The sequence below is a fragment of the Camelus ferus genome, chromosome 7 (assembly GCF_009834535.1).
Source record: "Camelus ferus isolate YT-003-E chromosome 7, BCGSAC_Cfer_1.0, whole genome shotgun sequence".
Lineage (NCBI taxonomy): Eukaryota > Metazoa > Chordata > Mammalia > Artiodactyla > Camelidae > Camelus > Camelus ferus.
The window spans coordinates 17,079,565-17,104,499 of NC_045702.1; the positions used below are offsets into that span (position 1 = coordinate 17,079,565).

General features: G+C 34.4%; 1 protein-coding gene across 1 annotated transcript in view; it reads right to left on the bottom strand.

Annotated features, from left to right (window-relative positions):
- BRAF (B-Raf proto-oncogene, serine/threonine kinase) overlaps window positions 1–24,935 on the bottom strand; it is a 133,823-nt gene that overhangs the window by 8,553 nt on the left and 100,335 nt on the right. Inside the window, exons 11-15 of the mRNA XM_032484366.1 lie at window positions 18,334–18,380; window positions 17,434–17,552; window positions 14,019–14,150; window positions 7,840–7,974; window positions 4,174–4,327 (exon numbers count right to left, since the gene is read on the bottom strand). Of these exons, the coding sequence (XP_032340257.1) occupies window positions 4,174–4,327; window positions 7,840–7,974; window positions 14,019–14,150; window positions 17,434–17,552; window positions 18,334–18,380 (587 nt within the window). The remainder of the gene's footprint in view (window positions 1–4,173; window positions 4,328–7,839; window positions 7,975–14,018; window positions 14,151–17,433; window positions 17,553–18,333; window positions 18,381–24,935) is intronic.

The following is a 24,935-nucleotide window of genomic DNA, read 5'->3' on the forward strand; positions in this document are numbered from 1 at the left end:
ACTAACATCTTGGAGAGTAAAACATTTAGAGCATATCCATAGGGATCTATTATGTTAACAGAGACTCTAGAAATATGTAAACATCCTTACTACCTTTGCTTATAGTTTTAAGGTTGCTAATTTTTTCAGAAGTATTTTAATATACTTCTTTAAAGCAATTTTCAACATTCTTATGAGTGGTCACTGTATCTAGGAGAATCTAAATCTCCTTAAAGGAAGCCAATGTAAAAAAGAGGATTTACTTAACAGAAATCTTCATAAAAAAATAACTAGAATTCATCTATTAGATGAGAGAATATCAGAAAATGATAAACTCTAGGCCCAATCTTATATAACAAGTTAAAAATAATTTTAAAAAACCTTCACAGTTTCTTATCATTATTACAACTAGACACTTCATTTTGGTGTTCTACTCTACCAACTTAATTAGCCTTAATAATAAAAACACACAAAACCCCCAAAGCACAAAATCTTACCAATAAACTCCAAATCAAATACCAATAAAATGAACACTAAAGATCATTCTACCAGAGTCTACTCCTTCTACTGGAATGTGGTTCTTCTCATCATCAGTTCTTTTCATCCCAGGTCCAAGGGGGAAGGGGAATGGGAAAGACAAGAAGAACTCACAGTTTAGGGATCAATAAAACTTTCTATATATGCCCCTGAAACTACAGAGAAATTTAAATAAAAGATGGGGATAATAGGTGAAGGATCTGCTTTTGGGAAAAAAATTTTGTTTTCTTGCTTATTCCTTCTTGCATATTGGGAAATCTCTATTAGTCCACCTCCTATCCTATTTTATTTGAGGTAAGAGCCAACTTGGCTTGTGTGAAGTTATTTGAAGGGAAACATCTAGATACTCTGTAACTTAAAAAAAAAAAAAAAACCTCAGTATATTAATTAAATTATTAACCAAAAAATCAATTGGAGGCCAAAATGAAACTTTTTAAAAAAAATCTCCTTTCTGGTTGAGAATAACCTGAACTCTTTTTCCGTTTGACTTTATTTAGAAACAGGACAGAGAACACTTGGGAAGACCCTGTGACTTCAGATACCTCAAATACCACATTTTGTTTATATGAAAACTAAGGACTTTATTAACTGGTTTTAAGATACTACTAAATAATCACCTTTAATTCCAGAATTAAATGTATTTCAGTGGCTTTTACACATATAATTTGATAAAAATTCCTTAAGATAAAATATGCTATGAAAAATCAAATTGCTATTTTGTACACGTATCAATCCCTGTTTTAGATGTTGGGGGGGGGTAGTCATTTGAAACCAGAGTAAGTCCCATTCTTCCTTTGTGGTGAGCTTACAGGCAGTTTCAGAAGGATGAGGAATATTCTGGCACAGATACACTGGACTTCTTAAAATTCTTAGAGAAATCATCACAGGAGAAATGAAATATTTAGTAAAAGAAAAAGTATTACAAATATGTTCAATAATTCTCAAATATGATAAGACTATAACTGACAAAATGTTTTAGTCATGAAGTACCCTTTTCATTAAAAAAAAAAAAGACCATTTCCTTTAGAGAGCGATCCACTTGAGATAAAGGCCATTTAAGCCGGTGTGTTAAACAGTCACTATTTTAGAGAGGATAATTTTAATTACTGGGTTAGTATTTAAATGGCTGGTACAATAATACTGTAATATCTGAAAATAAACCTGAAGCATCTGATTAAATGCTATGATCCCTAAACTACTTAAAATCAAGAAGACAAACCTCACTCATCACTGACTTAAAACTTTTAAAATGTTACGACAAATTTTATAAAAAGGTTGCCTTCTGAAGAAAGGAGTCAACTTTAATGAAAATATCTGAGGGCTCAGGTTTTAGGAAGAAGCAGTCAGTCACAAGAGAATGAATGTCTTCTGTTTCAATTCCTTAATCAAAGAGATTAACTCTACATGTGGTCAGGAAAATAGTGTTTTTCTTATTTGGAGAACGCATCTAAAAGTCAGTATCAAACAAAACAGCAACAATAGAAAGAGACACTACCATGTTATCATTCTAATGCTTCCTATTTCTCCGGATTCGTGTTATTTAAATATTTCACCTGCTATATTTTTAATGTTCTTCCACTAACGTTTCCAGTGGGCCCAATTTGGAAAGAAGAACATTACTATGCAATATGTTGGAGGCATGTTCAAATGTCTATGGGATGCTATAATGAGATTCTGAGCAGTTCTAAGAGTTTAGCAATGCCCTCTGGCAAAGGAGACTGGTAAGGAAAGGCAGGAAAGGAGTCAAGTGCAGATGCGGGGGACTGGGTGGTGGTTAGCCTGGGCAGTGTTGGGGGAAAAAAAGAAAGTGAACAAAGGAAGAAAGATAACAGCGAAGAAAGTATACCGGGGAATTAAAAAAGACCTCTATCAATAAAAAGATCCTTCGACTCTTGTGTCTCAAAATGCCCAAACCTTTGAGCATTCCAGACACCAAGTCAATTTTGTAAAAATGTTGTTAGCTACATGCTTGCTATTCAATTTATGAATAAATAAAACCCCATCTAATAATCACCAGTAATCATATCTTTAGTGTCACTGGAGGATTTAGAAATCATGCACTCTGATATTTTTGAATAGGTTATTTCCTTTTATGCCTTTCTTATTTTCACTTTTTTAAAACACAAGGAATGTCTTTTTCACTACTCTTTCTAAACTGGAAGTCATGAATTGATTTCTAAAAACATGAATGGCGTTATTCACCTTAAGCTACCAAATGAGGTGTAAAAGGCATGCCAAACTTATCACTGAGTAGTTTCCCTGGATGAAACCTAACTATTTAAATAAAGAAAATATTTCAAAAATTTATTTGTGGTATTTAAAGATTAAATTATCATTAGTTAAAAGTCTTCCTGGTTTTCTTCTTTACTGGCTTTCAAGAAGGATGGCATTTATGCAGGTCCTGTCTGTGTGCCCCTTGAATTGTCAGCTATATTTAAAAATCATCACAAATCCAAACTGAGATATGTAGTTAAGAGGCTGGCTCTGGTTCCTAGGCTGACTCTGAAGTAGAGATGGCAATTTCTCTGATGACAGTAATGCCGCTTCTTTTGCTTTTGATTCCCAACAAGATAGTGGTTCACAGTAAGAATACACTGACTGCCACATTATAATTATTTTCTACGCAAGAAAGTGTAAGCATTAGAAAGCGTTAAACATACTTCATACCACGGAATTTAAAAAAAAGTAAGTAGCATTCGTCTATAATAAGTAGAATGTTGCTGGGCAAAGAACATAAGGAGGACAGATATTTTATGAGACACATGGATAAGGTGATTGCTAATAGGCATCACAAAAAGGAAGTATAATATAAAGTAGTAATAATTTTTAAAAAATCCATTACCTGGTTGGTTGGCAACCAGAGATTTCTAAAAGTTCTCACAGAATTCTGTAAAGCTTTTTGAGGGGAGGAGGAGGAAATGCATTTGCAGGGAAATTCGATTTCTTTATGTGTAAGACATCCTTAATATATAAAGAAATTCTACCTAAAAACCCAAAGTTAAACCATGTTACGCATGTCAAACATGTCATTCCTTGGCAATATCTTTGGTTACCTGCACCCACAATTTATACAAAGAAATTTAATATATTGCTTTAAGGGAATAAAAGATAAGTATATTTTCCAAATTGTAACAAAAAGAAATAAGAGAAAAAATATTAATAAAAATAAGCTCATTCAATTCTACTGACTCCTAATTCTGTTCAATTTGCCTTAGTCATCACAGCCTAACCTACTGTCAACTTCCCACCTGTCAACACAGACACAGGTGCACTGCTGCTCTAGGAGCCCCTAATGGATGCCTGAGAGCTAACAACAAAAGGTGCATGCGGAAAGTTAAACTGAAGTTTAATAATTAGAGTAACCAAGTAAACAAAACAAACTTGGAACAGGAAGTAAAGCTTCTGGAAGAGGCACTGTGAATTTTTAGCAATGTCTGTGAATTTTTAAAATCTCTTCGATGTGGAAAATCTAATGCATAGGAAAAAATTATATCCAGCCTTTTTAAAAACATATATGTTCTTTTGTTCATCTTCTAAAAAAAGAATATCCTATTCACTTAAACAAATATATAAGCAAACATATGTTCACTTTCCTTTGTCCCAACCCTCCTATACTCTGTCACTTATTTAATTTTTTTCAGTGGACAGGAAACGCACCATATCCCCCTGCTTGGATGGGTGTTTTTGGAGAAGCACAAGCATACAGACTAAAATCCTCTGTCTGGAAGCCAGCCCGATTCAAGGAGGGTTCTGATGCACTGCGGTGAATTTTTGGCAATGAGCGGGCCAGCAGCTCAATAGAGGCGAGAATCTAAAAAAGGGAAAAAAAGGAAAAAAAAAAAAAAAAAAAGAAGAAGAAGAATGAAAATCTAAGCGGTGTGAATCTTTAAGAGCCCCATCATTCTTTACAAGATTGCATATGAAATCTTACACTGTTTTCAGTATTATCCCAAATGCCTGGAAAAATACTAAAGAAACTGACATTTTTCCTTAAAAAAGAAAAGAGAAAATCATCAAATTACTACAGCTTTAATCTCTGTAACATGAATGGGAAAAGTAACTCATACTTAGCTTTTATTTACATTTTACAATTTTAGATCATTTGCCAACCTTGGAACAGTAAATAATAAAAAATATAAAATCAACTATATACCTATTTCTCACAGACCACAAGTCCCTTTTGGGAAGAATAGGAGCATAAATAACTAAAGCACTGTATAACTTCATAAACATAACTATTAGAGCAACTCATTCTTTAAAGAAATTTAGTAATAGGAAATGTCTTGCACAGAATTAAAAGTAGGACCCCAATGACCCAGAACGCTGGTGGTACAAGAGTAAGACATGATAGATGACAACCCATGAGTGAAAGAAAAGACAGGAAAACTCTACAAATAGACACCAATACACAAAATGTAGAAATTCAGCATATTTTTAAGGTACAAAGAAACAGGTTATGACTCTTGAAAGCATACAGTGTAACACATGCTCATACTCATGAGACAAACATGTAAAGGGCTTGGCACAATGCCTGGCATGTAGTAAGTACTCAATAAAACTTTAGCAGCCATTATTATTATTATTATGATTATATACTATATAGTAGTATTATATACATTATATACTACTATTATTACTACTATTATTTTTCTGGGCTAACAAACATTTTTTTAAGTTAAACTGTAATCTGTATAATGATTAGTATAAGAAGGCAAAGAAGTAAGCAATGTTACAAAATTTTTTAAATTATAAGCATAACACACAAATAAAAATTCAAATAATACAGAAAAGTATAAATCCTACCTTCCAGGGGTAACCACTGTTAAAGAGTCTATACTTTCTTCTGGACCTTTCCTATGCATAAACATGCACATATGAAAACAGAGCCCATCCCCACCCTCACCACCATTTAAAGTGGTATCACACTACACATATTTTTCTGCATTGCTTTCTTTTCCTTCACTGATACCCAAGCTATCTACAGAGAGATATCTTAATCTTTATTTCTTCGATTTTTACTATTACAGTTAACATTCTTGTATATATCTGAATACCTGTGGAAGCAGATTCTGTAGCATATAGCACAGATTTTTAGGAGTGGAATTACCACAGTAAAGGGTATATGTACTATAAGTTTATGGATTCTACCAAGTCCTTTCATCAAAAGGCCAAACAAATTTACATTCCTACCAACATTGTTAAAAAATTTAAAAGAAAGGCTCTTCCTCACTTTCCAACACTGTTCCTAATGCTGGATACTGTCAATCCAAGAGATGAAATCAAAACATTTCATGGTTGTGACTTTGCATTTTACAGTCACTGAATTAACATCCTGTGCTAAGTTCATTCACTATTTGTATTTAGTTTTGTGAAACCACCAGTTCATATCCTCTGTTCATTTTCTATTGACTACCTTTTACTTACTGATTTGTAGGAGTCCTTTGTATAATATAAACACTTGTTATACACACTACAAATATTTTCCTCAGTGTTTATCTTTCAATATTAATTTTACTATATAGATGTTAAAAACAGTTAATGTAGTCACACCTGCTAACTCTTTCCTTTATAACTTGTGAATTTTATCTCAACTTACTAAAGCCCTTCCTACCTTAAGATTATAAAAATGATTTCTTATTTTACAGTTTTATTTTTTTACATATAAATCTTTAGCCATTTGAAATTTATGTTTGTGTATGGTGTTGAAAAGAGATCCTGTAATAATACTTAAAGGGTTAGGTAGCCTTCAATCATCTGGAATATTCATATATGTATTTCATTTTCTGATACCATGCAAAGAAACTACTTGCATTGAGAATTATGATCATTTTGTCCCTTTTAATATCATTTGAAAAGTGGGCCTAAGGATATAATCTGCATTATTAATGTACATCAACCATATTAAATAGAAAACACTAGCACCTGGGATACGAAAAAGAGGACATGGTGCAGAGTCCTGCTGACACTGCCAATAATGCCAGTTTTTTACTTAAACCAGTGGTTTTCTGGGTTAAAACAAAACAGAACAAAAAAACTCTCCCTCAAAGGAATTAACATAGAACTCCAATATGTAAAACATATAGATACCCAACTAGCCACTTAACCTCCCTTCCCTGCTCTGGGACAAGCCCCTGAGAGACTTGTTAAAACCACAAATTCTATCTTTGATCTTTTAGGTTGGAATAAAAGATTCACATACTCCTTGTAACATTGCTTCCGTCCACGAAACCCAGCTAAGACCGGTTATTTCAAGGCATAAGGTTCACCAAGGACCAAGTCAGTAATTATGGTGGCTGAGTAATTATGGGAGTCAGCACTTTCCACTCAAAGACTGTACTGACTTACCAGGACATATTTATACAGTGCTATCAGGAACTTTCTAAGTATTATAAAACACTGACTTTATATTATAAAATCTACTACAGCAAAACTTTCTAAGCTTGTTCAGGTACTTAGTTCCACATTGTGAGGCTTATGGAAGATTACCTTGAGGCTTTAGCCTTACAACAGAAAAAGATAAAAAAAAAATGGAAAATTTCTAAGAATCAGCCACTGGCAGACAGCACCTTTTCCTTTTGCCCCAGGTGGAAATGCCCCTCAAAAAAACCTAATATGAAGGGACATGTGGAGTCTGTTTACCATCAGGTAGAATTAAAGCAGCAGTGCACAAAGTGTAGTCTGCAGAAAAACTATTTTCATACTAACACCAAGATATTATTTGTCTTTTTTATTGTCATTATTTTACAAGTGTAAGTGGGGCTTTCAGAGGCTACATGATGTAAGATACTGCAACATAATGAATGCAAAGCAGAGAATCCAGCTATCTTCTTTTTGTAGAGATTTTAAAAAGTGTAAGACAATGCCACTGTTCTCTAATTTTTTTTTGTTTAGGAAAACAATTATTTTCATAAAAAACATTATTTAACATGTAATGGTTTTACTATGTTTAAATAAATTCATAAATAAATATTTTTAAAACCCAGTTTTAATTTTTAAAATGGTATTGCCCACCTGCATAAAAGAAAGCTTGTTGAGAGTCTTCAGTAACTTCTGAGTGTGGAAAAGGGTTCTGAGATCAAAAAGCCTGAGAAGTATTAGACAACAGCAAAACCTTTCTGAGTATTTTGTATTGGGATTCTAAGTTTCTAGATGGACCACTGTTCAACCTTTATAAAATCATCTTTATGTGTTTACTCATCTGGAGTCTGCACACAATCACATGGAATCCAAATCCATGAAATACGGCTGTGTGCTCTAAAAACTGCTTAAAAATCTGCATCAGAATGTTAGTCTGTCTTTTTAGGTAACAAAGTTTTTTCTTACTTGGGGAAAGAGTGGTCTCTCATCTCTTTTCTTTTTTAGGCACTCTGCCATTAATCTCTTCATGGCTTTTGGACAGTTACTCCGTACCTTACTGAGATCTGGAGACAGATATCCTCGTCCCACCATAAAAATTATCTGGGGAGGAAAAAAAGGCAAATCATACAACCTTGTAGATAAATTAAAATATATCAACCTTGAAGCTGAAAATTACATAGACACTGAAAATTCAACCAGCTGTGCACTAATAACATGTATTTTTCTATATGTACATTATACTTCAGTAGAGTTAAAAAAACACAGTCCTACTAATACTCCGATTCCTATATATCAAAGACTGTGGGGAATCAATACTTAATGTGCTGCAGGCTGAAATCTTCATGACCCCTGGACTAGTGCAAAGGTCTTCTAACTGCTCCCCATGCTTCTAGTCTCTCCTTATTCAATCTGCTTTCCCACTGATAGGGTAATCGTTCTGAAATACAGATCGGATCATGCTTCTTTTCTACTTAACTAAAAAAGCTAACCTTTTTAGTAGTTGCTTTGGCACCTGGATTTTCAATTCTTCTGTTGAAGAAACTCTAATGGGGCATTTAGTGACACAAATCTGAGAATCAGAGCCTCTTCCAGACGGAAGGTGAAGCTACTGGGAACTCTTCTATTTAATAAAGTAAAAAGGCTTGTCTCCCTAGGTGCAAAGATTGACAGTTTTTCTAATATCTTATTTTTCTAAGTTCTGACTTGTGGTTCTTTTGAAAGTGGGCAGAGACAGAAGTTAGGAGTCTTAGGATTCCGGGAGGAGAGATGGGTTTTGATCTTAGGGAATAGGTTCAAAAGGGACAGACTAGAGGCTAAGGTGGAGACAGCCATTAAGAAATCCCCTGCTACAGGGAGGAACGGATGAATTTTACTAACAGTTCAGTTTGATATCCTACTCTATGTTATTTCCTGTTTGGTACTGTAATAACCCTTATTTAACTATAAGCTGATTTGCCCAAGCAACACCAAAGTGAAGGTGTGAAGTTTAACCTGTTTTCTGATCTCCTCTGCCATAACTGCCCTTCTGCCACTTTATAAAATACGTACCTTTCACCCATATAATCTTTACCTATAGCACACACTGCTCCAGGGTATAAAACTGCTGGTAGTACCAAAGGGACACTTCCAAATATTAGTGTCTAACTGGGTTCTAATGAATGGGTAACAAGTCCCTTTGTAAGACAGCTGGTTTCCAATTCTTTGCTTTCAGCAGAATTAATTGAATTGTCACCTGATTATTAAAATAATTTTTAAGGACAAGTTATTGTGTAATCTTTGTTACATTACAGAAATGAATTCAAGTGACTGAGTGATATGGTGTACGGCAGAGAATTAATCTTGCCCAAAGAGAGGGTTGGCCTTTGCCTTTGACTCCTGGGAGTTAATCCCTAAGCCCTCAGAATGCCCTGCCTGATAAGAGTGTCTTTGTTTATCTAGGGGCCTTAGGCCATACCAGACAGTCTGTGCTATCAATGTGATTTATAGAAGGAGCTTTGAGTTATGTGGTATCAGCCTGACCCCTGTAGGGGCTGAAAACGAAGGTCAGCAACAGAGGTAGTCAACTGTATCCATGTGACTGAGCCCCATTAATAACTCTGGACTCCAAGGCTCCTGTGAGTTTCCCTGGTTGGCAATACTCCTGCACATTGTCACACATTGCTGCCAGGAGAATTCAGCGCTGTGCACAATTCCATCGGAAGAGGACAAGTGGAACCTCCACATGTGAAACTCTCCCGGATTCTACCCTATGTGCTTCTTCTCTTGGCTGATTTTAATCTGTATTCTTTTGCTGTAAACAAACCATAGTTGTATTAACAGTGTTCAGTGAGTTTCATAAGATAATGAATTACTGAACCTGAGAGTGGTCTTGGGGACTGCTGAACTCTGCATATGGTTATAATGAAACTCCGGACTCTTCCCTCTTCTTATTTATTTCAACAATACTTCTCAGCACTTACTTCTTAAAAATAAAACAAGAAAAAGGACTGATGCTAAGTCCCAGTTTATTCTAGCAAAAGTCATATTTATCCACAAATATATGAATGAAGAGAAAACAAAAGATCCATGTTGTTCATTAAGATAAACATTTCCAATAAAATTTTAGTTGTATATATCAAAAATTTTTGCCATTTTCATCATATATATTAACAATGATTAATAGCATAATTCAGAATTTGAAAAATAACATTCAGTGCCTAAAGTCACCAGAAAAAATTTTTTAATTCTAAATTTAAATATGTATTTTTTGTTTCAGACATAAAACGAGCTATCAATAAAAGGCTTAAAGCATAAAAATATGTTACATTAGAAAAAATACGTTACATAGAAAAAAACTCTGTGGAGGAAACAGAATACAAACAGTTAAAAAAGAGAAAAAGAGCCATGTAAGACTTCCAAAACTTAATGAAGAGGTTTTGTATTTTTTAAACAAATGATGATGATAGGTACGAAATCAGTATGGCTTTTAGATTTTATGGAGTACATTTAAAAGAAGAATATAATGGCTTTTTTGGAAATGTTAATATGATACACTGGAAATTATATTCCTTGCAATTATTTAAACTTAAAGGGAAGGTCTTTCCTGGATGTAATTCATGGATAGAAAATTCAAGTTGCACTGACACTATAAAATCAATAGCTCAAGTCTGAAATTCTGGGACTGGTTATTTTCATTCTCAATCCACACTCAGCCCTCCTGGCATCCCCACCCCTTCATTCACTCCTCTGTATTGCTGGAGCACATGTCTGCTCTTCCTCAACATCACCCTCTGCACTGCCTCAACACAACTGTAAACTCTACTGAGAGCATAGCCTGTCTTTTATTCATCTTTGTATCCCTCTATATCCCATAGTGCTTTGCAAATAGTAGGTATTAAGCATTTTTTATTAAAATAATTTGCATGTTGATAAGACACTGGTACTTATTATCATGTCCTGTCCCTTGAGATCTTGTGCTTAGAATCCAGCCACCAAGCTTCCTGTGAAGAAGTCCTCATGGATAGACAGACCCATGTCAAGAAGCATTGAGGCCCCTGGCCCTTGGTCATGACTGAGCTCCCAGTTGACAGCTTACACCACCTTGTCAGGTATATGAAATGAGCCACTTTGGAAGTAGATCCTTTAATATCTAGTGAACCTACCATAAACAATACCATGTGAAACAGAGATAAACACACTGAGAGAAGCCCAAACTGCAGATTTACAATTTGTTTAAGGCACTACGTTTTAGGTGGTTATAGAGCAATAGTAACTGGAATTTATGTGAAATAATAAATGTTATCTGTTATTTTCTTTGACACAGCACTTCTGCTCCAAGAAAAGAAAGCCACGAGGGCAGAGAGTCAACATACCTAGCTTAAATGAGCACATTAATCCCAATTTAGTAGAGAAGCTGCACTGAAAGAGGGAAGAACAGAGTGATTAGAGAGAAAAACACAGTGATAAAGAGGGGGGAAAATGACAAAGCAATTTCTCAGACTTCTGGCAGTAGGTTAAGTGAAGTAAAAAGGCATGCTACTCTGCAAAGTAACATAGGGATGGCCATCCCTCAAGGAGTTAAGGAAATTGCTTTAAGGAATCTGTAAGGAATTCTTTAGTCCAATCTCTTATTTTTAATAATAGAAAAAAAAAAAAAAAAACCACCTAGAGAGGTACAGTGATCGGGTCACGCAGGTCATTCACGAGTTCAAGGTCTGTCATTACATCACTCTGCTTTACCAGAGTCCTGCTTTGAAATTAAGAGGCAAAACCTGCCACCTGAGACAACAGGGGTGAGCATGTAGGGAAATGGTTCTGTATTACACAGTAAAGAAGCAGTAGTCCCATCTCCCGTGATAAAAAAAAAGAATATTTCTAGATTTCAAACAGAAGTCCAATCTGAGAGCCATGGGAACCAAAGTATGAGAGAAAGAGAAAGAAAAATCAAATCAAGGGGATGGATGGAACAATACTTGGGATTATTTCATTGAGTATCATTAGAGCTACTGATTCAAAAAAGGGAGTTCCATGCAAAGAGCCACTTGAAGAAAGTAGACTAGAAGGTAATGAAGCAATGGGAAGAATATAACATTCTTTTATCTTATCTCCCTTTTCTTCATCAAATACTTGGTTTCAGATGGGCAAATTCCAGAAAGCTCTAACTACACTACCAGAAAGAATTAACTAGTAAAGGCCTTACCCTTCTGTTGGTCACTCACTTACTTCTCTCATGGAGAGTAAGCCCTTGCTTTTCATTTATTATACTCCCATGGAGGACAAAGCACCTAAAATGCCAAGAAGTGGATGAGTGCAGAACTCTGGGATGCTTTTTCCCTGTTTTGGAGATAATATTACTTATTCCAGTAATATAATTTCATTATTAAAATAAGCTTATTCACTAACAAATGGATTTCATCCAGATCTTAGGTTCATAAATTTTTATTATTTGAAGCCTCCATGATAAATCAACTAAAACTAAACTAAAATTACCTCATAATTACCCTAGAAAAATAACATGCATTAGGAAAGTGAACACAGCACAGGGTATTATGCTATATGGTTGAGTTAATAAGACTATAAAAGACAGAGTACGTGAAGCTGGCCAATTAGAAACAATCTTGCTCCAAATGGCCATCATCAAATCAGTTAACTCAGTGATCTAGAATATGTCATAAGTACAGTAATACGCACAATGTTCCAATCATGTTCTTTAGCTACCATTTTGGCTCATCTGGAATCTAAGTTTCACAGAGGCTTAAAACAGATCATCAGAAGCCAGGTCTTAAGATTTGTTCTGAACACTTAAAGCTAAGATTCAACATTCTAACGCTGTGAGTATTAGAAAGACCAAACAGCAACTAAAAAAAATTAAGTTTTGTGTTGACTGAGGTAGAAATGTTGTCTTTTAAAAAGTTCTTGAAATAGAGAATCAAGACCACTGTTGCGGGCCACACAGTGATTCAGTAAGCATATACAAAGTACATGACAACTTAGATTACTTCTCTGATATCACATAATAGTTGTAAGTTCTTAGAAAGCTACTCAGAGCTATCAATAAAAAGACTGAAAGTTGACCTGTTGACCAACACACTATTAAATGGAGTAATACATTTATATACAGAAATTATCATGTCATTGGGTTGGGAGGTTATGATGAAACACATAAAACAGTCACACTTTGAAAAGATTCTTTACAATGGTGATTCTCAACTGTGTTATGTTTAGAAACACCTGGCAAGCTTATTAAAAATGCACGTGCTTGGACCCCACCCCACTGAATCAGAATCTGCTCTAGCATCACCCTTTTTTAACAAGTAATCCAGGTGATTCACATGTAAATCACAGTATGATGTATAAACACTATTTAACTGCAGTTTATATGGTCAACTGTTGTTTTCCAATATACTAACAGTGTAACTGCTACAATCAAATCTCTCTCCAGACATACACACACACACACACACACACACACACACACTTTTCAAATGTTAAGGTATACAGGTAATTTCAGTAAAGACAACTTATTTTTCTTGGCCAGTGTTAAAAAGCCTAAGTGAATTTAATGTGGCTAGGGTAGAGAAGATGCAGAGCTGCACGAGGCTGTGTCAATACTATGGAAGATAAGGAACAGAGAATAGGAACTCAGGAAGAGAGAAGTAAAAAATTCCCTCCTACTAGAATGCTCATCATAAAAAATGAAAGCACAGTAAGTCCCTCCATTTGCCTAGTTCAAAGATTTTAAAAATATGGAGAAAACTTTATAATTTTAAAAGGATTTGCTATAAAGAAGTTCACAGATGACTACTTGCTCAGGTAGGACAATCTATGAGAGAGTAAAAGGAACAAGGACAGATGCTAGAGTAGCAGAACTCATTCTTCTAACTGCCATGGTCAAGAGACATGAGGCATATCCACTGTCATATCTCTAGTTTCTACTCAGAAGATCAGGAGCTTCACTCCATTATAACACTTAAGCATGATGTTTCAAGGAAAGGCCTCATGTGCTGCTGTTACTGCCAAAGGACACAAAAGTTTTCTAAAGCTGGTTAACAAAAATAAGAGATCTGTCCTTCAAGCTTACCCAGGACCTAATGCTTGTCTTCTACAATGAACTGGAGCCTTTCTACAAATAGTAAAATGAACCCCAGGAGATGGTAAATATTTACCTGGTCTCTGTTGTTGATGTTTGAATAAGGTAACTGTCCAGTCATCAATTCATACAGAACAATCCCAAATGCATACACATCTGATTGAAAGCTATATGGGTTTTTATCTTGCATTCTGATTACTTCTGGTGCCTGGTAGAACATGAAGAGAAAAATATTCTTGTTTATTCTTCAAATGAGTAAAGACTGAAAACCAAACTAGTGTAGTTTCCGGAATAATGCTTTTATATCATTAAATAACTTACCTAATATGTACTCAATTCTCTTACTAATGGACAAAGGAATACAACTAATTATGAAAGATAAAGAAAAAAATGATCTGTAAACTGAGAAAGGCACTATTAGCTGAGATTCCATATACATTATTAAGATTTTATAATGAAAAAAAGATTTTATAATTTTACCAGCTGTTCTCTTTCTGCATAAAACACCATCGTTGACATTTAAATTCTTCCCAGGACTTACCCTATCAAGAATGAATTTCCACTTTCTATTCCTGACTCAGGAAAGTAATACTAGACCTCTGGTTATGAGATGTTTGGAAGCAGCACAACCACTATGTGTGCCTTAGATTCAAGTTTTCCCATTAGTATAAATGATTCTCCTTATGTGAGGGCACCCTAGACAATAATGGTAAAATTTCAAGACTGATAAACCACGATAAAGTCAAACCCCTCTCCTGCCGCCAAAAGCAGTATAAACATGCCATGGATCCTTAATTAACAAAACCAACAGACAGTAGGTAGATTTAGTAGAAGATGGTATAAAGAATCCTGTGGCTGCTGCTGCTTTGGCAAAGATACAGATCTAATCATATCTGCCACATTTTTACACATTTCAGTCACTGTATTCTACTACTAGATTTCTTATTGGCTGTTTACATTGATACAATAGATGACTGTTTAAATATCAGCTTACAGGAGGTTCTTTCACCTTGCATCTTCTGTACTGTTTCATTTGGAAGAAATCAGAGAAACTGCAAGGGTATTAATAAAAAGCTTGTGAAAACACTACTTTGATACCAGAACCAGGACTAATTGCAAAAAAGGATGAAAGACCTGGGACAAGATTTCTGGTTATTGTTCAGGGTAAGGCAGGACAGACTATCTCACAAGGCAGGCAATAATGGTATTCAGCCTCACCTGCAAAAGAATCACCTGTGCAGCCTTTAATCTCTCAGTATCCAGACTACATTCTAGCCCAATAATATGACATTAGAGATGGGATGGGATTCAAGCATTGCTAGTTTTTATAGCTCCCCAGATGACATTAATGTCCAACCAAGATTGAGAAGCACTGATGGAAGATGTGTGGGAGATCCAGAGGAGAGTGAAAGGATAGCGGTGGGGGGAAGGAGAAGGTTGTTACCTATTTGCTTTTGTCATACATTTTACTGATAATTGCTTTTAGCAATACAATACAAAATAAACCACATACAACTGTGATGTAATGAACAAGCCAATATACTGAGAGGCTGGTTATGATACACACATAATTCTCAAAGCCAGAATACAGTTTCTGTGATGGACAGTTGAACTGTCTTTTTAAAATTTAATTTTACCTCATTGTTGTTAATAGATGGTTTGATGAAAAGTTGTATGTGATCTATTTACAAGAAATGCATGATTGATTCTCAATTTAGTAATCTGTAAAAATTTTTCATAAAGGTTTTTTCTTCCCTAGTATGTAAATGAAAGAAGACTGAGAATACTATTGTAAATAATTTGGGGAATTACATAACCTTTGTTTTGACCAAACTGTTTTCTTCTAGTCTATGGATGTTCCATATTTGTTTCTGATTTTCCCACACTAATCTCAGATGAGATTCAGATTACATTAATTAGCTTTGTATTTATAATTATTCATTAAAACAGTTAAACATATAAAAAAGAAAAAATCTAGTTAGCTCTAATTACTAAATCTTAGAAACAGAAAGACATTAGAAATCTACTAGTCCAACCTAATGTTAAAGATGGAAAGACTTGAAGGAGGTTAAGAAATGTGCAGGTTAAGTAAGAGTCAGAGTATCAGAGTACAGACCTCCTGACTCCAAGTCCAGTGCCCTTCCCTCCACCTTGCCACTCACTGTAATGACAGTTACTATCACAAGAGATCATAGCCAAATTTTACCCTAGGCTTATCTTGACTAATTCAGAATCCTATCCTGGAATTCCCTTCTTGAGACTGCTACATAAGTTCAGGGAATTTAGGCAAATGTGGCTTTAGAACACCTTGCAACTTTTCTATTTCCATGAGGATGTCCCAAAGTCACAGTGCAGATTCAGTTATTTAGAGTCTAAAACTGCACTAATAATTTTGAGATATCCTGTATTCAGCTTAGAGCAGTGGCTCTCAAACTTTTTGGTCTCAGGAATCTTTCAGTCTTAAAAATTATGGAAGATCCTCCAAGGAGCATCCATTTATGTGGATTATACCTATGGATATTTATCATACTAAAACTTGACTCAAAAACTGTTAAAATATTTATTAATTTGTTTAAATAATAAAACAACCATCAGATGTTAATACAGATCTCCCATACTTAATGAGAAGTAACTATATTTTCAAAAACAAAGTTTAATGAGAACAGTACTGCAATTCTTTTTGACTGGTTTAACAGCAGCCAGTTAATCACATTTGTTTATGCATTCACTATGTCGTAATGTGTTGAAGAATATGAAGAAAAATCTAGTCTCACACAGGATGACCTTGGGGACCTCTGAAAGGGTCTTAAGGACCCTTCTGAGAACTTCTGGCTTAAGAAAATGATTCCTATGACTGCCCTTGTCATAGCCTATTGAAAGTAACTGCACAGTTTTAGTTCCCTTCTTTTATAATTTCTTTCTTCTTTTCCACAAAGCAGAAATAGGAATAAAGAAAGAGAAAGAAAGAGCTATCTATACATGGCAGCACAAGGCTGACAGTGTTAAAAATCTACCTCTCATTTTTCTTTTTCTTCCCTCTTCCAGCTGCCCATAATTATACGGTTCTTTCTAGTCTAAAGGAAGTAACTTTCCAATTTAGGCTTAAATAAGACTGTAAACAGTGTCTCTCTTAAAAGGAGCAGTTCTTTTAGTAAAACCTTAATAATGGCTGCAGATCACACCTGCTTCCACTGCATATTTGTTTTTTATTGAAAGAGGGTACACAGAACATTTTGAACACAAAATATTTTAGAGGCAATTCTGAATAAAATTTAAAGTGTTTGTAAAATACACACTTTTTGTTTGAAATACACTGAAACCAGTTTCATAGTATTCGTCTTAAAGATAAAAAGTTAAAACCTATTTACATATAAAGATCAACATTGATTTTTGTAAATACTGAGAACTATGAATATACTATAGTTGAAATCTTCAGTGACTTTATGTCAGTCCAAAAATTTAATTAATGGAGAAACAGCCTCAATTCTTACCATCCACAAAATGGATCCAGACAATTGTTCAAACTGATGGGACCCACTCCATCGAGATTTCACTGTGGCTAGACCAAAGTCACCTATTTTTACTGTGAGGTCTTCATGAAGAAAAATATCTGAGGTGTAGTAAGTAAAGGAAAGCAATAGTTCTCATTTTCCTATCAAAGCAATCATGATGAAAATTTTAGGTAAGAGATCTAATTTCTACAATTCTGTATTATGATATTCTTTTTAAAAGTATAGTATTTCACATTTCCTCTGACAGTTAATAAATATGTTTTCAAAATAATTAGTTCTATTTGGACTATATGACCTGCCTTTAAGATTTCTGATGCCTGAAATGTGATAGAATGAGGTGAGATGCTTTCCAAGTTTACAGGAGACATTGAAACTTTCCCATTAGATTTTAACAATGTACGCTCAAATAGCCTCCTGGCACTGCTGGGAAAGCTGTGAAGGCTCTTCACTGGAATGAAGGCAACTGGCAGACGGAATCTTAATCTGGGTTTATGGAAGAAGAAGAAAAATTTTATTTTCCTCATCTCATTGTTATGTAACTTAGAGCCTTCAGTTACCTCTGAGCAAGGTCAGAGCACTGAAATAAACTAGTAGTTACAAAACTATGCATTTTATCATACTTATAGAACATAAGCAATCAAAGAGTCCTACTATCATAAAGATTTGACAGATTTTTTTTGTAATGCTCAATCATTCAAAAACCAAAAGCAGGTTGTAGTACCCTGTACTACTATACTTTGGGGCAAACCCATTTATTAATTCCCTTTACAGTGTATTATTGAACATAGCTTGAAAACTGTTTTTACATAATGTGAAGACAAAATGCAGGAGAAAAGGTCAGGATGGTTTCAAACTTCGCAGACAAATTCAGAAGGATACTATTACTCTTGAGGTCTCTGTGGATGATTGACTTGGCGTGTAAGTAACTGAAAAACAAAACATCATTTTAACCTGAGTAGGGCTAAAGACTCTGGCCTCAATATCTATAGAACATATTTAGAGTTGTAATAAAGACTTATGATACAACTGCAAACTGTACATAAGAAATAATAAAACAGACTGCAAGTGAATTTAGGATTTTAGGAATATATTACTAATATGGCACAGCCAAAAGTTTTTCTATTAAAACTTTGCTTTATCTTTCACTGTTTACCAATACAAACCTTTCACTCCAGTCAAGCCTATTTATCCATGCCCCTTAAATATATCTTGCTATTTAATCCCACCTCTGTGATCAGTGCTCCCCCTCCCACACCAAATTAGCTTTCATTCCATTCTCCACCTAATCATACTTATTCTTTTAGATTGAATACATACATTCTAACTCCTGAGTAAAGCTTTCCCATGACTAACTCAACTGAAAGTGATCTTTCCCTGTTCAGTTATATAGTAATTATTTTAACAACTTAGATTCAAGTTATTTTTTTTCACTTGCCTATGCTCACTTTCTATTTAGAATATAAACTCCACTTGAATATATGAAAGTTTGATAAATTAAAACCATTTAAAAAAGTACTATATATTCTTAACGTACCTTCTTAAAACTAGCAAAGAGCTAACTTTCTATGCAATGGCCACAGTGAATCTATTTTAAAGTGGTAAGTTTAAATCATGTTACCCATAAAAACTACCTTGGGTGAGTTTATTGAGGGAAAGGGCTGTGTCCAGTTTATTTCTGCTTGTTCCCAGTGCCTGGTACAGTGCCTAACATGTGATAAGTATTCAACACATATCTGTCGAATCAACCACAGTAAGATGCATATAATGTTCTAGTCAAGGTTATTTTTCTTCATTTAATACTGGAGAGAACATAGAAGAGACTTCTGAAATTTGACAATGGTCATGAGGAAATAAATTCTGCCTTAAAATGAGACCTTAAAATCCAAATAGTATAATCAAAACTACATCATAAACACTGTTAAAAATGAAAGATTTGCAAATAAGTAAGTTTAATATGTATGCTTTCTCATCTTCAATTATATTTTGTCAGAGATCAAATTCTGAAATACTTTTTGTCAAAATTTTCATTTAAAATTACTGTTTATACAAAGTAACTCCTCCTCTAATTATTCTCTTAAATGATACTGTTTATTTCCTTCATAGTATTTATTACTATCTGAAATTATCTGGTTGCCATGACTTTTTTAGGCCCAGGGTTGATTTACTACATCACATCATCACTCTTCCATTGAAAGAAAACATGATGTCAGTTATTGGCCTTATTTGCTTAAAAAGTTCTGCCATGATATAGAAAGGTAAAAACAGATGGAGAAAAACCAGTCTCAATCAAAAGTCCTTTCCAAGATGGGGAGACCTTATCCTTGTTAGGAAGAAAAGGGGATAAATGGTGATGGTGTTGGTGGTGGAACTCGGTGCTTCAGTCAAGAGATCTGGTATTTAGTGCATAGAAAAGCTGTTGGTCTTAAAAAGGGATTGTCTCCTTTGAAATTAAAAACGACAATAACAACAAATGAGTAGAACATATGAAAATAGGGAGGCATGATGAAGTTACAAGATAGGAAGATAAAGGTAGTCTTGATGGATAGTGTCAACCTGTTCAATAAATTTGATGCAAAGAAATGTAGCAAGAATAAGGTAGACAGAAATGTAACTAGAGGGTTGAGGAGAGAAAATTTCTGACCAGGAAAGTAGTAGATAATTAACAAGATATAAATATAACTGCTGAGCTAGTGATAAAACCGTAGTAGAAAATGGACAGCATAAACCTATTATAAGCAAAGCTGCATATCATTGCAACTTGAAATAACACCAACTTATCCTTGTGTAATCCTTTCTTTTTTTTACAAACTGCTTTCCTAACTTACACCTCATTTAATAACTCTCTTTCTGTAACACCTCTATAACAAAAGCAGCAAAAGAGCAAAATCCAGGTCTATATAATGGAAGGTTGGAAAAAAATGGGCTTAAATTCCCCAGCTGGAAAAAACGGGATGAGCATCATACACCAATCCCTACATCATATAATATTCCAGAGTAATTACTACCTTAAATAATTCTACATAGGTTGCCACTAAACCATCACTTCCTAAGCACCAACCAGTTACAGTGGAAGATACCAAAAACCACATAACTGGTTGAGGGTAGGGAAGGGAATAAGAATAAATTTATTTTGCTCAGATGTTACAAAAGTCTATCCATTATGTAGGATGACAAAATTGGACCTCCTTCTTACCTTTCTAAGATGTTAAGGAGAACCTTGAAAGTTTATAAATGTAGTAGGGAAGAAAAAAAACACGTTACAAACTAAATGATTATCATATTCTCTTGACAGGTATGTTTAGGAGTCTCCTCCCTTGAAGAAAAAGTCTCCACCTATAGTATCATTTAACCTTAAAGCTGGGAAACTATCTAGTAAAATTTGTTTTCTAAGCTACAGATTCTTCTGAAGTCTTAGCCAACATTCAGCTTTTGAACATTCTTTTTTAGATCGTAATATGACGTCCTCAAAATAAATACAGTGTTCTAGATTTGATCTGATCAACACAAACTAGAGATTCTCACCTTCACCCTCCTCTTGAATATAAGAGCTCAAACCATAAAACTCCTAGAAGAAATCCTAGGTGGTAAAAGCTTCTTGACGTTGGTCTTGATGATCACTTTGGGTCTGACACCAAAAGCAAGGGCAACAAAAGCAAAAACAAGCAGGACTATATCAAACTAAAAAGCTTCTGCACAGCAAAGGAAACCACCAACAAAATGAAAAGGCAACCTACCAACTGAAGAAAGTATCTGCAAATCATATATCTGATAGGGGGTTATCCAAGAAATATAAAGAACTTATACAACTCAATAGCAAAAAACCCAAACAATCTAATTAAAAAAAAGGACATTTTCCCAAAGAAGACATACAGATGGCCAACAGGTACATGAAAAAGTGTTCAACATCCCTAATCACCAGGGAAATGTAAATCAAAACCACAATGAGATATCACTTCACACCTGTTAGAATGGTTATTATTATCAAAAAAAACAGGAAGTATCAAGTGTTGGTGAGGGATAGAGAAAAGGTAACCCTAGTACTGTTGGTAGGAACATAAAGTGGTACAGCTGCTATGGAAAAAAGAGTGGAAGTTCCCCCTCAAATTAAAAACAAAATTACCACATGATCTAGCAAAGCCACTTCTGGGTATATATCCAAAAAAATTTAAATCAGGATCTCAAAGAGGTATCTGTACCCTCATGTTCACTGCAGTATTATTCACAATAGTCAAGAAATGGAAACAACCTAAGTGTCCATGAATGGACAAAGAAAATGTGACACACACAGGAATATTATTCAGGCATAAAAAAGAAGGCAATCTTGCCATTTGCAACAACACGGATAGATCCTGAGGGCATTATGCTAAATGAAGTAAGTCAGAGAAAGACAAATACTGTATGATAACAGTTACATGTGAAATCTCAAAAACAAAAACAAAACCCAAACTCATCTTCATCTTCCTTATGGTGGGAAAAATATTTATTTAATCAGTCATTGTTGTGATTATTATTGCAGCCATAGTCACCCTGATTGTTATTAAAACTATGTTGAACTTTAACCTTAGAGAGTTGTTGTTTTGCATTGCTCCTATAAAACATTTCACCCATCCTACATTTGTATACTTCTCTGTTTTGGACTTAGATAAGATTTCATATTTTGTAGACATGGCCCAAAATTTCAGCTTTTTAAAATTTCAGTTATCACTAAAAAAAAAGTTTTAAAAGATTAGCATGCTAATTTTGTTCTCATCTAAGTTATCTGTGAATATGCTAGTCATATTCAAGAGAGGAATGAGGACAAAAATCTCCTTCTAGCTTAAGAGCTTCAGGTATGATCATCAAAGTTACGAACCTCGTTAAATTCTCCATGTATGTTACATATCTCCACCTTACCCTCAAGAATGAGAGGTATTGTTCAAATACCTTGCTGAAATTCAAATACTATGCCTACACCATTTGCCCAATTTACTAGTCTATTTACAAGTGTCTCACTTAGAAGTTTGCTGCTATTTTCTCATATTTTTAACTATTTCTAAAACCAAACAACTGGCCTATGCAGACATTAGCATTTCAGTCCTCTTTCACCTAATACTACACAACTTCAAAAAAATTCATCAGACTTCATGCAGCAAGCTGAATCTCTTCTCAGACACCAATAGAGAATTTAGCAGTTGATTGGAATGGCGTGATAATGGTGACAAGGTGTTATTTTATCCAAATACAGTTTCAAATTACAGTCTTCTTTCTACTTTGAGGCCCTACAGTCCCCCTCATAATCACAATGTGGAAAGTGAGGAAGATGGAAGGGAATGACATTCTGCTACTCCTGTGTAGTTAGTAATCATTTATCACTTTAGGATAATTAAAATCCCTAGTAAGTGGAGTTCAAATATTTTTCAGTTGTGCTCCATAGTGGCCTAAATTCTATTTTTACTTAAGACTTTTCAGTTTCTCTTTGTTTTTAAAAAAGAAAATTTATTGAGAACTATAACTTTTATACAACACAAAATGCACCCAATCTTTATGTATAGTTTAAAGATTTTTTTGGACAAATATATATATGCACACACACGCTTGTCTAAAGACGAGCCACAATCAAGATGAAGAATATCCACCACCCCCAAAAGTTTCTTCGTACATTTCTGCAATTAATAACACCCCCCTCTAGCTCAGACAACCATTGATAATGCTATCACTAGTGATTAGTTTTGCCTTTTCCAGAATTTCATATAAACAAAATTATATGGCTTCTTTTGCTCAGCATATTGATTCTCAGATTCACACACTGGCTGCATGCAGTACTAGATTGTATGGATATACCACAACTTATCCAGTTACCTGCTACACATTTGGGTCGTTCTGGGTTTTTTTTTTTTCTTTTCTGGGCAATTATAAACAAGACACTATAAACATTCACATACAAGTTTTTGTTGTCGAATTATATTTTCATTTCTTTTGGGGAAATAGGTAGGATTAGAATTGCTCACACGGTAATTTTAATTTTAAAAGAAACTGCCAAAGTGGTTGTACCGTTTTAAGATCCTTACCATCAGTGTATAAGAGTTCTAGTTGCTCTGCATCCTTGCTAACCTTGGTTGTGTTGGTTTTGAGTATAAGCATTCTAGCAGGTGTGTGTAATGTCTTGTAGTTTTAATCTGCCTTTCTTTAATGTCTAATATGTTGAATGTCTCTGCATGTGCTTATTTGTCATTCTTATATCTTCTTTAATAAAGCATTTCAATCTTTTGCCTATTTTTTCACTGGGTAGTTTGCTTTAGTACTTACTGAGTTGTAAGAGTTCTTTGTATGATTTGGATACATGTCTTTTATCATATAATGTATCTTGCAAACATTTTCAAGACTGTGGCTTGTCTTTTCATTTTCCTAACAATGTCTTTTGAAAAGTGAAAAGTTTAAAATTTTGATGAAATCCAATTTATGAATTTTTTTATCATCCTTAATTTTTGTGTCCTAAGAAATCTTTGCCTGTCATTAGGCTACAAAGATTTTCTCCTGTTTCTTCTAGAAGTTTTAGATTTTCAGATTTTAGTCTTAGTCTTTGATCCATTTTGAATTAATATTTATGTCCTATGTCCAGAAAGGGTTGTTTATTTGTTTATCCATTCTATTTGGATATCCAGTTGCTGCAGCAAAATTTGTTGAAAAGACTATCTTTCCCCCATGAATTGCCTTGGTATCTTCGTCAAAAAATAAGTAAATAAATAAAACTGAAAAAAAAAAAAAAAAAAAAAGTCAACTGACCATAGACATAATGGATCTATTTCTAGGCTTTCTTTTCAATTGTGTTGATGCACATGTCTGTCCTTATGCCAATATCACACTGTCTTGATCACTGTGGCATTGTGGAAAGTTTTGAAATCTCACAGTAAAAGTCCTACAACTATTCTTTTTGAAAACTGTCTTGGTAGCATCTCCACATGCGTTTTAGAATCAAATTGTGAACTTCGACAAATAAGGCTGCTGAGATTCTGATGGGACTGCACTGGACCTACAGAGTCTAAACATCAATTTGGAAATGATACACAGTACTTGTACATGTATAGCATTTTCAAGTAACTGTTTTCTAGTTCAGACCTGCTTTAGAAAGGAAAATAATCCTTGGAAAATACTTTCATTCTAGTTTCGTAAGTGCAACACTGGCCTGAAGAGAATAAACGAGAATGTATTGTAAGCAAGGAATATCATGATATTGATGGAATAGCAAAAACCATGCTATTTTCTTTTTTTAACTTCATTTTAAACATTCATATGCTAAAATACATAAATCAAATATCATGCTTCTTTTTATTTATATGAGCAAGATAACTCAACATGGGAAAGGACAGTCATTTCAAGAAATTATTGTTCCGGGGGGAGGGTATTGCTCAGTGGTAGAGTGTGTGCTTTGCACACGTGAGTTCCTGGGTTCAACCCCCAATACCTCCATCAAATATAGATAAATAAATAAATAAATCTATATA